The 17442-nt window shown below is 40.8% G+C and overlaps 1 protein-coding gene across 4 annotated transcripts in view; it reads right to left on the reverse strand.

Annotated features, from left to right (window-relative positions):
• CFAP47 (cilia and flagella associated protein 47) overlaps positions 1-17442 on the reverse strand; it is a 548331-nt gene that overhangs the window by 40926 nt on the left and 489963 nt on the right. For all 4 annotated transcript variants that reach the window (XM_056556158.1, XM_056556159.1, XM_056556156.1 and 1 more), the window contains exon 62: positions 2543-2714. In XM_056556158.1, the coding sequence (XP_056412133.1) occupies positions 2543-2714 (172 nt within the window). The remainder of the gene's footprint in view (positions 1-2542; positions 2715-17442) is intronic.

A 17442-nucleotide genomic window follows, 5' to 3' on the forward strand; every position in this document is an offset into this window, starting at 1 on the left:
TGGGGATCGGGGTTTAAACACGGGGGTTGCGGGGAGAGCGGGGCTTGGGGTTTCAACACGGGGGTTGCGTGATCGGGGTTTCAACACTGGGGCTGGGGTTTTAACACGGGGGGGGGGGGGGGGGAACGGGGTAGCACCGTGCAGCGCCCATGGCCCTAACTTATTGTTTTCAACACAGGGTGCCTCCAGCTGTTTCCCCACTACAACTCCAAGCATGCCCTGACAGCCAATAGATGTCAGGGCAAGCTGGGAGTTGCAGTGGTGAAACAGCTGGAGGCACCCTGTGTAGAAGAACTAGGGGCAGAAGTGTCGGGCCCAGCAGGCATCAGTGACGTCTGCCTGCTGGGGAAGTCTGCCTGGTAGTTAGCACACTACCAGGTAGACAAAAATACCTTTTTAATATAGTAAAAAAAAAAATGTTAAGCAGGGAGGGGCTTAGGGATAGATGGGCAATAGGCAGGGACAGAAAAAAAATATATAGGATGGTGGGAGCTACACATTAAGGGATGGTAATTGTATGGTGCAATGGTTTCTATATAGAGGTTTAATATGCATTGTATATAATTCTCTATTGTGGAGATTTATCAAAACCTATGAAGAGGAAAAGTTGCCCAGTTGTCCATAGCAACCAATCAGATTGCTTCTTTCATTTTTGAAAGGGCCTCACAAAAATAAAAGAAGCAATTTGATTGGTTGCCATGGGCAACTAGTTAAATCTCCCCCTATGTGTGTAAATTATCAAGGTAAACATTTCCCTATAACACCCTACTAGGAAAAGCCAGATCTATAAACAAACTAATATACAGCCAGTCTCATCTTGATCCCTGTTGAGTTAAGATATTGTACAGCATTCCTGATTTTGGTACACAAAGTAAATTCAACATTACTCCTTAATTACCAGCCTTATCATGATTCCTGGGGCAAGAGGATATTTAGACACAACACATTGCTAATGAGAAAAGATTAATTTATATGTAATTTTCTTTTAAAGTGGTACTCCGGTGAAAAACATTTTTTTTTTTTTTTAAATCAACTGGCGCCAGAAAGTTAAACAGATTTGTAAATTACTTCTATTTAAAAATATTAATCCTTCCAGTACTTATCAGCTGCTGTATACTACAGAGGAAGTTCTTTTCTTTTTTAATTTCTTTTCTGTCTGATCACAGTGCTCTCTGCGGACACCTCTGTCCATGTCAGGAACTGTCCAGAGCAGAAAAAGTTTGCTATGGGAATTTGCTGCTGCTCTGGACAGTTCCTGACATGGACAGAGGTGTCCGCAGAGAGCACTGTGGTCAGATAGAAAAGAAATTAAAAAAGAAAAGAACTTCCTCTGTAATATACAGCAGCTGATAAGTACTGGAAGGATTAAGATTTTTAAATAGAAGTAATTTACAAATCTGTTTAACTTTCTGGCACCAGTTGATAAAAAAAAATAAAAAAAATAATAATATAATAATGTTTTGCCCGAAGATGCCTGGTATTAACCCTTCAGCCGCGGCGATCAAAGTTGACCGCCGTGTCTGAAGTTAAAAGGAAACCATCCCAGCAGCTCAGTGGGGCTGTTCGGGACTGCCGCTGTGAAATTCCTGAACAGCTTGCAGGACACGAGGAAGATCCCTACCTGCCTCCTGTGTGTCTGGTCGCCGAATTACTGCTCTGTGTCTGAGATCCAGGCAGGAGCAGTCGAGTGGCGATAACACTGATCAATGCCATGTTAATGCATGGCAGTGATTAGTGTATGAAATCAGTGTGTGCAATGTTATAGCCCCCTATGGGGGCTACAACATTGCAAAAAAAAAAGTAAAACTAAAGTGTTAATAAATGTGATTTAACCCCTCCCCTAATAAAAGTCAGAATCACCCCCCTTTTCCCATATAAAAAAAAATATACTATGTAAATAAAAATTAATATTAACATATGTGGTATCGCCGCATGCGCAAATGTCTGAACTATAAAAATATATTGTTAATTAAACCGCGCGGTCAATGGCATACACGTACAAAAAATTCCAAAGTTCAAAATAGCGTATTCTTGGTGACTTTTTATTCCATAAAAAATGAATAAAAAGCGATCAAAAAGTCTGATCAAAACAAAAATGGTACCGATAAAAACATCAGATCATGGCGCAAAAAATTAGCCCTCATAAATCCCCATATGCAGAAAAATAAAAAAGTTATAGGGGTCAGAAGAGGACATTTTTAAACATATAAATTTCCCTGCATATTTATGATTTTTTCCAGAAGTACAACAAAATCAAACCTATGTAGGGTATCATTTTAATCGTATGGACCTACAGAATAATGATTTCTTACCGAAAAATGCACTGCAAAGTCGAATTGGTGGCACAAAAACTAAGCCATAATATGAATTTTTAGGTAGAAAATTGAAATGATTATGATTTTTAAAATGTAAGGCGGAAAAAACAAAAATGGTAAAACTGAAAAACACTGAGTCCTTAAGGGGTTAAAGCTGCACATTTCCTGTCTTCTAATGGGATCAAGAATAATTCCAAGCATGCAATTCTACATATGTAACACTTTACCTCATTGACTTATAGGGTGCAAAAATGATGTTGAAAATTAATGTGACAATCCCAGATGGTGTATCACGTTCCTTTCTCACTAGTTCAATCCCCACAGATGGTTCCAGCTGGGATTTTGACTCTTCAGATTCATACCTAATCTCATATAAAAATTCTTCTGCGGTACTGAATCCTAATATTAGAAAAAGTGGTTAATGGCTTTGTTGACAGTGTTACAAACATAAGTGACATGAATAGGCTTTCTTATGCACTACATCCTGTCTATACAAACATTTGCATATGTATCTCTCTCTCTCTCTCTCTCTCTCTCTCTCTCTCTCTCTCTCTCTCTCTCTCTCTCTCTCTCTCTCTCTCTCTCTCTCTCTCTCTCTCTATATATATATATATATACAGTATATATATATATATATATATATATATATATTTTTTTTTTTTTTTTTTAACAGAGCCATACAGGGATAGATTCCTGGGATGTATAGTATATACATTAATTTTTATTTTTCAAGTTATATTGGGATGTACAGTATATACATTAATATTTATTAATAACCAGCATTGGACAAAGATATTTACACCAGAGGTATTTTTTCAAAGGGTCCATCCTTCACCTATAGTGCACAAATGCATGTCCAATGATCTATGTTGCAGATAAAAGTGCCTAATATGAAAGTTATTAAAAAGTATGATAACGTATCTCAGTATACAAATAGGATAATTTAGGAGTATTTAAATTGGATATTACCACTGGTTGATTTTAAAGCTTTTATCAATATCATATTTTCAGCTATTATAACATGTTTCTTACCATAGTATTGTTTTTATATCTAATTTTTTGCAGCATAGCCTTTCACATGGTAGCAAACAAGCCTTAATAAACATAAAGGTCTTATCACAGCCACGGTATTACTTTAATATATCAGTTATAAAGAAGCAAAAATAATCTCAAAGTTTAATATGAAAAAAGTACAGACTGTTCTTAGCTTTATGACAGAGATGAGAAACACAAAATTAAAAAAAGAACACTACTTTTTGTTTCAGTGTTCCCTAAGGCTGTTGTATAATAGTATTTCTCAAAAAGATGTTTCCAACTTGGAAAAAAAACGAACATTGCCAATCATTAAAAAATCATTTGAAAACGTGTCATAAAAGTATAAAAGCTAAAATAATGGAAAATAACATTTTCTTCTGTAAACTTAAGTGATTTACACATTTATCATAATTTGTATTACATTACATTAAGTTTCAAAGACATTATTTAATATTTTATTTATTCTTATGTTACAAAAACTGTTGTATAATATCCACACCTAGCACAAATCATTTCTTTAAAAAGGCATGCTCCATAAAAATGGCATTGGTATTAAATATTATGGCCAGCATTTATCATTGTAGGTGTAAGTGAAGCATTTATCATTGTAGGTGTAAGTGAAGCATTTTTCTACACTTTTTTGTGTGCTGGTAATGTGTAGGAGCAACAAATTTATTAAATGGTCACAGAGCATATGATACATTTTGTGCAGGTCACATTTTCTGAAATTTCTCTCTTCACATACACCAAAAAGCTAAGCTAAGTCTGGGCTGGTGTAGTTTTAGAGACTTTTCAGTGGCTTTGCACCTTTATGGCTCCTTTTCACAAAAAGGCGCAATTCAAAAAACTCTTCCATATCATGTGTATTGCCAAAATCAGTGGATTGCAATCCAAAATCAGCAGAAATGGGTAAACCAAAAGGTGGAAAAGAGGCGCAAATAAGGCCAGCTTGCACCATTTTTGCGCCTTTTCTACACACAAAAAACTGTCGGCCTATATGTCTTTGGAACACTAGTACCATTTTTTTTATTGCACTGCAAGCATTTTATTACAGAAAATGTACCTAGAGCCTACCAGCTAGGATTAAAGACAAAGCTAAAAAGGCTCTTCCATCTATATATATAAAACTCAATGGCCCTCATTTACTATTGCAAACCTGTCATGTTTTGTTGGGTTGTGCGCGCATTGTGCCAGAAATTCTGTCCACGCCAGAATTTGCACCAGAATTGAGAAAAACCGGACTAACTCTCCATTTTACTGAGAAACCTGAAAAAGGGGCTTTGCTGTCAGGGAAAGGGGGCGTGGTCACATAAAAGGGGCGTGTTCCCGGCATTTTCACAAAAAAACAACATATTTACTAAGGTTTCCACAGAAAATGTAGTGGATTTAAGCTGAGGAAAACCCGACAGATTTACCCCTTGAGGACCAAGCCCATTTTCATCTTAACCCCTAAAGGACCCAGCCCATTTATACCTTAAGGACCCGGCCATTTTTTAAACATCTGACCACTGTCACTTTAAACATTAATAACTCTGGCATGCTTTTACTTTTTAACATTTTATTTTAAATTTAAAATGTTGCATTTTTATTACTTTGAAGCTCTCTGCTTACAAGGCAAATGGATATTCCAAATAAATTATATATTGATTCACATATACAATATGTCTACTTTATGTTTGCATCATAAAGTTACCATGTTTTTACTTTTGGAAGATATCAGAGGGCTTCAAATTTCAGCAGCAATTTTCCAATTTTTCACAAAATTTTCAAAATCAGAATTTTTCAGGGACCAGTTCAATTTTATGAAGAGTCTCCTAGGACTGTATCCACCTTTTCCAGCCCACGGGAGCACCTGAAAGCTGAACTAATTTATGCAGGATAAGTCATCAACTGCCGAGCCGAGAAGTTCGTGATAAATCGAATTTACTGTAAGTTTGCTCATCTCTATTAGTAACCCTTGAGGTGTTTCACAGGAATTACAGCAAAGTGAAGGAGAAAATTCTAAATCTAAATTTTTGTTACACTAACATGTTCTTGTGGACCCGGTTTTTGAATTTTTACAAGGGGTAAAAGGATAAAAAGCCCCCCAAAATCTGTAACCCAATTTCTCTCGAATAAGGAAATACCTCATATGTGAATGTAAAGTGCTCTGTGGGTGCACTAGAGGGCTTAGAAGCGAAGGAGCGACAATGGGATGTTGGAAAGTGAATTTTGCTGAAATGGTTTTTGGGGGGCCCCTATGGTGCCATAAGAGAAAAAAAAATAAAAACACATGGCATATTATTTTGGAAACTACACCCCTCATGGCACGTAACAAGGGGTACAGTTCAGTTTTGGATGACTTTCTGGTAAAGTCGGATGTGCAAATGAATTAATTTTTTTCACTAAAATGCATTTTTCCCCAAAAAATTTACAATTTTTACAATAGGTAATAGGATAAAATGCCCCACAAAATTATAGAAATACCCCAAGTGTGGACGTAAAGTGCTCTGCGGGGAAACAACACCCCTCAAGGAATGTAACAAGGGGTACAGTGAGCCTTTTCACCCCACAGGTTTTTGACAAATTTCCGCTAAAATTGGACGTGAAAATGAAAAATTAGATAGTTTTCACTAAAATGCTGGTGTCACAAGGGGTAATAGGAGAAAAATCCTCCGAAAATTTTAACCCAGATTCTTCTGGGTATGGAAATACCCCATGGCCCTGATTTACGAAGAGTGTTGTGTAGAAAAACCCAAGAGTGATACTTTTCATTAAATCACATAAATCCAGGCTCACCTTGACTTTGATTAACCGCATGTTTTTGCAGCAAGAAACATGACATAACACTGAGAAAGGTCATGGCTGACCAAACTGTCCAGTGTTGCAACATTTTATTGACCAATATATATTTGTGTGGGCCTGAATTTATGTAAATTTAAAGGGGTATTCCAGGAAAAAACTTTTTTTTATATTTCAACTGGCTCCAGAAAGTTAAACAGATTTGTAAATTACTTCTATTAAAAAATCTTAATCCTTTCAGTACTTATGAGCTTCTGAAGTTAAGGTTGTTCTTTTCTGTCTAAGACCTCTCTGATGACACGTGTCTCGGGAAACGCCCAGTTTAGAAGAGGTTTGCTATGGGAATTTGCTTCTAAACTGGGCGTTTCCCGAGACACGTGTCATCAGAGAGGTCTTAGACAGAAAAGAACAACCTTAACTTTAGAAGCTCATAAGTACTGAAAGGATTAAGACTTTTTAATAGAAGTAATTTACAAATCTTAGTAAATAAAGAACAAAGGTGCCCTGCACTCACCGCTTCAGTCCAGGTAATCCTGCTCCCATCTTGGGTCCCAACTCGAACACGGAGGACATGGACAGTGGAGCGCTCAGAGGCGACTGCATAGGAATGCGCTTCATCCGGCCTCGTTAACGTCATCGCGCTGTGCGAATAATAAAGGTGCAGCTGGTGAGTCACATGATTCCAGGTGAACTCTCACCCCGTATTGTGAGAAGGAATAAACGGAAAAGAAACCACATAAGGAAGCAAAAAGCAAGTTAGGTAAGTACATTAATACTAATAATCCTAGAACTGCCCTGAAAAAGGAGAAACTTATAGAAAAGGGGAAAAGTCAAGTTTATCATTTAACCCTAACGGTCCCTGCGCGTCAAGCCGTAATATCCATCGCGCCTCAGTGCGCAGGAGCTTGTTGCAGCTTACAGGAGAGCTGCAACAAAAAACAGAGAGGAACTACTTATAGATTCAAAAAAGAAAAAAGATTTTCAGTCTATTGCTGAACAAAATTCAAGATTTATGTTTGCTTTTAAAAACAGCCCACTGAATCATGTTATCAAATCTGCCATTACCAAGAACTGGCATCTACTTATGGCAGATCCGGACATTGTGAATACAGCCCAGAATAGACCTATAGTAACCTTCAGAAAAAATAAGACGATCACTGACTTATTAAAGGGTCAGAAGTTGAACAGATAAGCACATTCCAAGGAGACTTGGCTGTCTGGTGTAGCCCCGAAAGGGAACAAGAAGTGCGGTTTCTGTCCTCAATGCCCTCATAATATTAATGCGATTTCTATTATATTAGGGAGTTACTTTTTTGAAATAAGACACCTTATTACCTGCCGGAGTACCTTCGTTGTATATTTTCTTATTTGTAGCTGCCAATTCTTCTATATTGGAGAAACAGAGAGACAGCTCCGAGCCCGAGAACATATTTATTCGGTTCGCAAAGGAGGCGGGTCCCCAAGATTTGTACAACATATGCAGTCTATACACGGTGGAAATTGTACATCTTTAAAATTCGGAGGTCTTGAAACAATCCCTTGTCATCCCTCTGGAGGAGACAGACGCCGTTTGCTCCTGCGCGCTGAGGCGCGATGGATATTACGGCTTGACGCGCAGGGACCGTTAGGGTTAAATGATAAACTAGACTTTTCCCCATTTCTATAAATTTCTCCTTTTTAAGGGCAGTTCTAGGATTATTAGAATTAATGTACTTACCTAACTTGCTTTTTGCTTCCTTATGTGGTTTCTTTTCCGTTTATTCCTTCTCACAATACGGGGTGAGAGTTCACCTGGAATCATGTGACTCACCAGCTGCACCTTTATTATTCGCACAGCGCGATGACGTTAACGAGGCCGGATGAAGCGCATTCCTATGTGTGAAACTGCCGGCAGTCGCCTCTGAGCGCTCCACTGTCCATGTCCTCCTTGTTCGAGTTGTGACCCGAGATGGGAGCAGGATTACCTGGACTGAAGCGGTGAGTGCAGGGCACCTTTGTTCTTTATTTACTACTATTTGGTGACTACGGTCTTTATTGTCCTAGCACCTCCGCTGCCAGGGTGGATTTCCAGACTAGCGGGACGCCGTCTCCATCTCATGGTCTTAGGAGGTATCGGTGCCACTTCTGTTTCTTTTTTACTACTAGTTAATTTACAAATCTGTTTAACTTTCTGGAGCCAGTTGATATATAAAAAAAAAAGTTTTTTCCTGGAATACCCCTTTAAATCTTGCAACAATATTGTTTTTGGGTAGTGCTGTGGATTCATTTGAATTGTACACTGTTATTTATGCACATCCAAAGTAGACCACATAGTATCAGAAGACTCAGGGGCAACTGCAACAGTTGTCCTGGAATGTCTTCTGGAGGGTTCATCACAGTAGCTAGGGGGCACAAAGAATGATAGTAGTAAAGCTATGTCAGTCTCTCTATTCCTCCTCAGCAGAATATACGGTACTTCATGAGCCATGATATTTGCTTTTTATGTGTGTCTCTGAGTATGAGGTATTTCAACAGGTGTTGTGTTAAAAAATGTTTACAAATTAAATGTGAGAATGTAAAACTTTAGAATAAAGTACAATTAATGCAAATGTAATCCATATTGCACATGAATGCTGTACCTCTGGGGGCATGAAAAAAACTAACAAACACATAATCCACCCCAAACAGTTAATTCATGCACATTGTCACCATAGATAACTAGGCATGAGGGGCACATAGGTTAAAAGTTCAAAATTCTGGAATACCTATTTAATGTACTGTACTGTACTCTATCTGCACCACACGTACTGTACTCAACCTGTGCTACCTGTTCTATACTTCTTACTACATGTGCATGGGATGAGCAGAACCTAAAGAAACTCTTGTACTAGAGACAGAAAAGTGTTTTACCAGGCTTTACTTGCTTTTTCTGACAGTTTATAATGCCTTGATTAACAGTATTTGTATTATTCACCTATGGTATTTTTACCTAAGTTACAATTACAAATGTTCTATAGGGTTATCACCCAATTTCCAATATATATTCAAGTTAAAGGAGATATCATATTATTTATCTCTGGAAACGGGGTGTACGAAGTGGCGGCCAACATGCCCCTACGCCCCCTTCATGTATCGCTATGGAATGCCAATCGGCTATCTTTGGCTCTCCCATAGAGATATAAGGAGGCTGCGTGTCGGCCACGACTTTGTGAGTGGGTTGACAAACTCTGTTACCAGGGAGAGCTGGGGCCCTGTACAGGAGATCGCGGGGGTCCCAGCAGTCGGACACACTGCAAATTAAACTTATCCCTTATCCTTCAGATAGGGGATACGTTTTTTACGTGATACATCTCCTTTACGTTCTTTTCACCTGTACAGTATCTTGCACAGATTTCATGTGCAGTATTTTATGCTGCATTTTTCAATGTAAACTAAATTATTGAAAACAGCGTCCAAATCCTGCACATCAAATCTGTGCAGGATACTGTACATGTGAACAGACCTGTAAAAACAGTATTAGAACATTGTATTTAAGACTATCACCCCAAGATACATGATTTACTAATACAGTGTCATTACAAATTGTACTGATGTCAGCATGCTTTTGCAAGACAGGAATTTAAATAGTCCCTTTGTTTTAAATGCGGTGTTGTCTCCAGCTCCCCAGATCCTCCCTCTCTCATCATCCTTGGCTGTTTTAGGAGGCTTGGCTGGATGTTGTATGTGAACTTTAACACCACCTCCTCAGTGATGCCACCATCTCTGAGCAGCCCCTACAGCCTACATTACTATTTCCCTGCCATATCCATAAATACATACATATATCTTTGCTGGGACATTTATGGAGAATAAGGTGTGTCTAAAATATTCTGCCAAGTGCTTAACAATGCCACAGGCAGAGAAGCATACGGGAAATAAATAGCAGGTGCTGCAACCTTACTGTGCAATAGTCTACTGTGAAATTAGTTGTTCTGCAGCAGGTCTAGGCAGGAAACTGGTAGAATTGCTGTGGACTGGAAATAGGCAGGGTAGAGGACTGTCACGAAAACCTTTGGTGAATTCTGGGAATTGTAGTGCTGAGTAACTGCTAAATCAGAAAGCACAACCTTTAAACAGTATCTGTCACCAACCTTTAATATAGTGTTTCTTGTGTAATTAGTAGACACTTTCCCATTCACTTGCTTTTAAAATTATCAATACAAATATGTTTAAAATGTAATAGAAAAAATGACAGCTAGGTGGCTCTGTTCTGTTCCCTACAACAACTAATACAGTGAGTTTAGTCTCCTCCCGGCCTGGCCAGAGACCAAACTCAGAAAGTGCATCCCTGCACAGAGATTGATTAACAGCTGCACAGAGCCTCACTGAAAGCTGCAAAGAGCATGATTGAAAGCTGCAAAGAGCCTCACTGAAACATGCATAAAGCCTCAGTGAAATATTCACAGAGCCTGAGGTCTTCTATTCATCACAGCACTGCAAAGATGTGAGGGCGGAAGTGGTCCCCCAGCAGGCTTCAGTGATGTCATGCCTGCTGGGAAATACCCACTTTCTCTTGCTGGAAGATTGCACTATATGAGCAAGAAGAATGGTAAGATGCACAGCTTTTTAAAGCTCTGAATTTTTTTTTAATGGCAGGAGGGGTGTTAGAAGTGGTTAGGGAACATAGCCTGAGTTAGTTTAGAAAAGTTTATTTAAAGGGGCAATAACATCTTATCCCCTATCCAAAGGATAGGGGATAAGATGTCTAATCGCGGTGGGCCCCCGCGTGATCTCCCTGCAGCACCCACATTCTATACGGGGCTGCGTCTCCAGTTTCCGGGAATGGGGACGTGACATTACTCCACACCGCCTCCATTCATGTCTATGGGAGGGGGCTGCAGGGAGATTGCGGGGGGTCCCAGCAGCGGGCCCCCCGTGATCAGACATCTTATCCCCTATCCTTTGGATAGGGGATAAGATGTTTTTGCCTGGAATACCCCTTTAATGACAGGTACTCTTTAAGTATAGGGCTAATATCCTTACAACAAATGGATTTTTGGTGGTTTCAGCACTGTGGCAGACATGGAAACAATACTAAATGCTTCTGCCAAATTTGTATGTTTTTTTCCCTGATGTCAGAGTATAATATCTCTTTAACCTGTTAAGGACATAGGACGTTCTCTAACGTCCTCGCTACCTGGGCTTTAATGCCCAAGGACGTTAGAGAACGTCCTGTTGTATTTCCGGTCTCTGCCGCTCGCCGGGCAGAGATCGGAAGCGGATGCCTGCTGAAATCCTTCAGCAGGCATCCAGGGCAAACGCCGAGGGGGGCCATGTAGGCCCCCCATGTCGGCGATCGCCGCAAATCGCAAGGGAAATCGCCCTTGCGATCTGCGGCGATACCGGGCTGATCGGGTCTCTGGGACCCGACCGCCCGGTAATTTCGCATGATCCCGGCTGTCACAGACAGCCAGGACCATGCTGAAGTATCGGAGCGAGGTGGCAAGCCTGCCACCTCCTCCGATCCCCTGCGATCCGTCGGTTAACTAACCGACCAATCGCAGGGGGGGGGGGCGGTTACTTCCTCCCGTCCTGCCCGGCCCCTTGAAGTCCGGAGAGGACGGGAGGAAGACCGGAGGACGCGGCGGGGGACGGGGGAGTGCTGGGGACCGGCCCCGGTACTTACCTCGTCCCTGAAGACCCGGATCCCGGCGAGGAAGATGGCGGCGGCGGCGACAGGTGAGTAGATCTTCAGCCGCGGTCGGGCCCTTTACAGCAATGCACGTCGCCGTAAAGCGACATGCATTGCTGTATTGGGACCCTGTAAACTACAACTCCCAGCATGCCCAGACAGCCCTTGGCGTCTGGGCATGCTGGGAGTTGCAGTTTTGCAACATCTGGAGGTCCACAGTTTGGAGACCACTGTGTCCTTCCAGATGTTGCAAAACTACACATTCTCAGCATGCCCTTACTGTCCAGGCATGCTGGGAGTTGTAGTTCTGTAACATCTGGCCCTTCAGATGTTGCAGAACTACAACTCCCAGCATGCCTGGACAGTTTGGGCATACTGGGAGTTGTAGTTTTGCAACATCTGGAAGGGCACAGATTGGGAACCACTGTATTAGTGGTCTGCAAACTGTAGTCCTCCAGATGTTGCAAAACTACAACTCCCAGCATGCTGGGAGTTGTAGTTCGGCAACATCTGGCTCTAAAGATGTTGCCGAACTACTACTCCCAGCATGTCTGAGAATGCTGGGAGTTGTGGTTTTGCAACAACTGGAGGCATACTGGTTGGGAAACATTGTCTGTTTCCTAACTCAGTGTTTCCCAACCGTGTGCCTCCAGCTGTTGCAAAACTATAACTACCAGCATGCACTGATAAACTGTGCATGCTGGGAGTTGTAGTTTTGTAACAGCTGGAGGTCCCCCCCCCTGTGAATGTACAGGGTACATTCACATGGGCAGGGGGCTTACAGTGAGTATCAGGCTGCAAGTTTGCGATGCAGCAAATTTTGCGCGGCAGCTCAAACTCGCAGCGGGAACTCGCTGTAATCCCCCGCCCATGTGACTGTACCCTAAAAACACTACACTACACTACACTAACACAAAATAAAATAAAAAGTAAAAAACACTACATATACACATACCCCTACACAGCCCCCCTCTCCTCCCAATAAAAATGAAAAACATCCGGTACGCCACTGTTTCCAAAATGGAGCCTCCAGCTGTTGCAAAACAACAACTCCCAGTATTGCTGGACAGCCGTTGACTGTCCAAGCATGCTGGGAGTTTTGCAACAGCTGGAGGCACCCTGTTTGGGAATCACTGGCGTAGAATACCCCTATGTCCACCCCTATGCAAGTCCCTAATTCAGGCCTCAAATGCACATGGCGCTCTCTCACTTTGGAGCCCTGTCGTATTTCAAGGCAACAGTTTAGGGTCACATATGGGGTATCGCCGTACTCGGGAGAAATTGTGTTACAAATTTTGGGGGTCTTTTTCTCCTTTCACCCCTTATGAAAAGGTGAAGTTGGGGTCTACAACAGCGTGTTAGTGTAAAAAAATAAATTTTTTACACTAACACGCTGGTGTTGCCCTTTACTTTTCATTTTGACAAGAGGTAAAAGGGAAAAACGCCCCCCAAAATTTGTAATGCAATTTCTCCCGAGTACGGAGATACCCCATATGTGGGCGCAAAGTACTCTGGGGGCGCACAACAAGGCCCAGAAGGGAGAGTGCACCATGTACATTTGAGGTGATTTGCACAGGGGTGGCTGATTGTTACAGCGGTTTTGACAAACGCAAAAAAAAAACAAACCCACATGTGACCCCATTTCGGAAACTACACCCCTCACGGAATGTAATGAGGGGTGAAGTGAGAATTTACACCCCACAGGTGTCTGACAGATCTTTGGAAGAGTGGGCTGTGCAAATTAAAAATTTTGTACAGCCCACTGTTCCAAAGTTCTGACAGACACCAGTGGGGGGTAAATGCTCACTGTACACCTTGTTACGTTCCTCAAGGGGTCTAGTTTCCAAAATGGTATGCCATGTGGGGGTTATTTTGCTGTCCTGGCACCATAGGGGCTTCCTAAATGCGACATGCCCCCCGAGCAAAATTTGCTCTCCAAAAGCCAAATATGACTCCTTCTCTTCTGAGCATTGTAGTTCGCCCGTAGTGCACTTCAGGTCCACTTATGGGGTACCTTCATACTCAGAAAAGATGGGGTTACAAATTTTGGGGGGTATTTTCTGCTATTAACCCTTGCAAAAATGTGAAATTTGGGGGGAAACACACATTTTTGTGAAAAAAAATATTTTTTTTTTTACATATGCAAAAGTCGTGAAACCCCTGTAGGGTATTAAGGCTCACTTTATTCCTTGTTACGTTCCTCAAGGGGTCTAGTTTCCAAAATGGTATGCCATGTGAGGGTTTTTTGCTGTTGTGGCACCATAGGGGCTTCCTAAATGCGACATGCCCCCCGACCAAAATTTGCTCTCCAAAAGCCAAATATGACTCCTTCTCTTCTGAGCATTGTAGTTCGCCCGTAGTGCACTTCAGGTCCACTTATGGGGTACCTCCATACTCAGAAGAGATGGGGTTACAGATTTTGGGGGGTATTTTCTGCTATTAACCCTTGCAAAAATGTGAAATTTGGGGGGAAACACACATTTTAGTGAATTTTTTTTAAATTTTTTTTTACATATGCAAAAGTTGTGAAACACCTGTGGGGTATTAAGGTTCACTTTACCCCTTGTTACGTTTCCCAAGGGGTCTAGTTTCCAAAATGGTATGCCATGTGGGGATTTTTTGCTGTTCTGGTACCATAGGGGCTTCCTAAATGCAACATGCCCCCCAAAAACCATTTCAGAAAAACGTACTCTCCAAAATTCCCTCGTCGCTCCTTCGCTTCTGAGCCCTCTACTGCGCCCACCAAACACTTTACATAGACATATGAGGTATGTGCTTACTCGAGAGAAATCGGACTACAAATATAAGTATAAATTTTCTCTTTTTACCCCTTGTAAAAGTTCAAAAATTGGGTCTACAAGAACATGCGAGTGTAAAAAATGAAGATGGTGAATTTTCTCCTTCACTTTGCTGCTATTCCTGTGAAACACCTTAAGGGTTAAAACGCTGACTGAATGTCATTTTGAATACTTTGGGGGGTGCAGTTTTTATAATGGGGTTATTTGTGGGGTATTTCTAATATGAAGACCCTTCAAATCCACTTCAAACCTGAACTGGTCCCTGAAAAATAGTGAGTTTGAAAATTTTGTGAAAAATTGGAAAATTGCTGCTGAACTTTGAAGCCCTCTGGTGTCTTCCAAAAGTAAAAACTCATTAATTTTATGATGCAAACATAAAGTAGACATATTGTATTTGTGAAAAAAAAAATTTTTTATTTGGAATATCCATTTTCCTTACAAGCAGAGAGCTTCAAAGTTCGAAAAATGCAAAATTTTCAATTTTTTCAGCAAATTTTGAAATTTTTCACTATGATACGATGCAAGTATCGACAAAATTTTACCAATAACATAAAGTAGAATATGTCACGAAAAAACAATCTCGGAATCAGAATGATAGGTAAAAGCATTCCAGAGTTATTAATGTTTAAAGTGACAGTGGTCAGATGTTCAAAAAACGCTCCGGTCCTAAGGTGTAAAATGGCCTGGTCCTTAAGGGGTTAAATACTATTTAAACTTGAAGGTTACCAGTATTATAGCAATGATCTCAGGCATCATATGACACTAAATAGGAGGAAAATGACAAAGCTGCAACACATTGATGATCACGTCTGCTGGATTTTACTTTACTAGATCGTCTTGCTTTAGCACTATCCACCCAATGTCCCACTGATCTGACATGCAATGTGAGAAATTCTTTGTGACAGAGCACACAATTGTAAGAGATTACCCAATATAACAGTTCTACAACTGCATTATTAACAACATAAAATTACATTTTCAATTCTACTAAAGCAATCAACCATAAACATTATTGTATTGTAAAAGATGTCTCACCCGCTCTCAGGTTTCTACTGCATAATCATTTCCCACAATTCTTTCCATTTAATTATGTGGCCTATGTTTATTCAGCCAATATTGCCTGACATGCTTGATATTATTGAGCATCTCTAGGGTTTATTCTTGGCTAAGTGGCTAAAATATAGAATTGCAGATGTGCCCGTTTACATTTCTCTACTTTGCAATTATTCCACCCTATAAATCAACTGGAAAATTGTCTTATTTTACAAAACATACATATGTGATTTTTAACAATATAATCCTATTTGGTGTAGCACATTTCCCCAGTATCATTTTTTTTATAATGATACTGTGGGTCTGATTCTCAATGACAATCTTCAGAAGAAAACTAGCAGCCAATACTCCACTTAATTTTGTAGTCAGAGTCTAAGGCTACCTGAGACGTCACCACAACCTTTACCAAGATCACATGGATTTGGCTGCTAGCAAACCAGGCTGAGATGTAATAATAGCACTAGTCAGAAAGCTGAAAACTATCACAGAAGTCTTAAGAGGGTATTGTATGGTTGTCTAGCCGGGTCATAAATGACATAAATCAACAGACAGGAGAATTAAAGGGGTATTCCGGGCAAAAACAATTTATCCCCTATCCATTCATGTCTATGGGAGGGGGCGTGGCGGCCATCACGCCCCCTCCCATAGACATGAATGGAGGGGGCGTGGCGTGACATCATGTCCCCAGATTCTGCACCCGCATAGAATGTGGGTGCTGCAGGGAGATCGCCGGAGGGTCTCAGCAGCGGGACCCCCGAAATCAGACATCTTATCCCCTCTCCTTTCGATAGGGGATAAAATATTTTTGCCCGGAATACCCCTTTAACTATAAGAGTCCAGAGGTCAAAAACCCTGAAGGTCCCATATATGTAGAATCATGCTGAGGGTTTAAGGGTTAAAAGTCCACAAGTCAAGCCAGGAGGCCGCATAATAACAAAAATAGACAGACAAGTGCTAGTGATAAGGCTATCCTTCATATAAGATAGGGCCAGGGACTATTCATAGTATTTAGATCATTGGGCAGACTAGATGGGCCAAATGGTTCTTATCTGCCGACACATTCTATGTTTCTATGTTTATATGCTCAGAAATGCTTTTGATTTGATAAAGGAAGGACTCCCAAAAGCTTGTTTCTATAAAATACTGTTAGTCCAATAAAAAGGTAACATTCTATGATTTGGCATCAGTGGGTAGGGTATGTAGATATACTGCCAGGAGGAAAACATCACAAGCATCTACCATGGGTAAATTCTAAACACCAGCATTGGACGCAGAGCCCAGATGCTCAATACTCAAAAAGTATCCTAACGTTGTTTGATCGACTAGCCTTCCCCACAGTAAGGTTGGTGGCCATGGAATCCTTGTGATGACAATGCTCTGCACTGCAGCACTGAACAAAGTGGAAAGCAGTAAAGGAGACAAGCACTGCAGAGCCCTGATGGGTTATTATATTGGAATTTTTTCCTGGTGTATTCACGGGCTTGGAAAAAGGGGAAAAAAATTTAATGCATTATGGTTTTTCATTACTTTTCTCATTGCTGTATTCATATAGTGTCACTTTGCACATACTTTTTTCCTCTACTCTACATAAACATCACAATCTAAAACTCATTGGGGAAGATTTACTATTGCAGATGCACAAGAATTCTGGTGCTATTTGGGGAAAAAAATCTATTTAATGACACATTTATTATGTGTTTTTTTTTTTTAGACCTTTTTGCAACTTGCTCAAAAAGGGGGGTAGCTTAAAGGGGTATTCCGGGCAAAAAACATCTGGAAACCTCCGGGCTTCCGAGACGGAGACGTGACG

The sequence above is a fragment of the Hyla sarda genome, chromosome 2 (genome assembly GCF_029499605.1).
Source record: "Hyla sarda isolate aHylSar1 chromosome 2, aHylSar1.hap1, whole genome shotgun sequence".
In the NCBI taxonomy this organism is placed as follows: Eukaryota; Metazoa; Chordata; class Amphibia; order Anura; family Hylidae; genus Hyla; species Hyla sarda.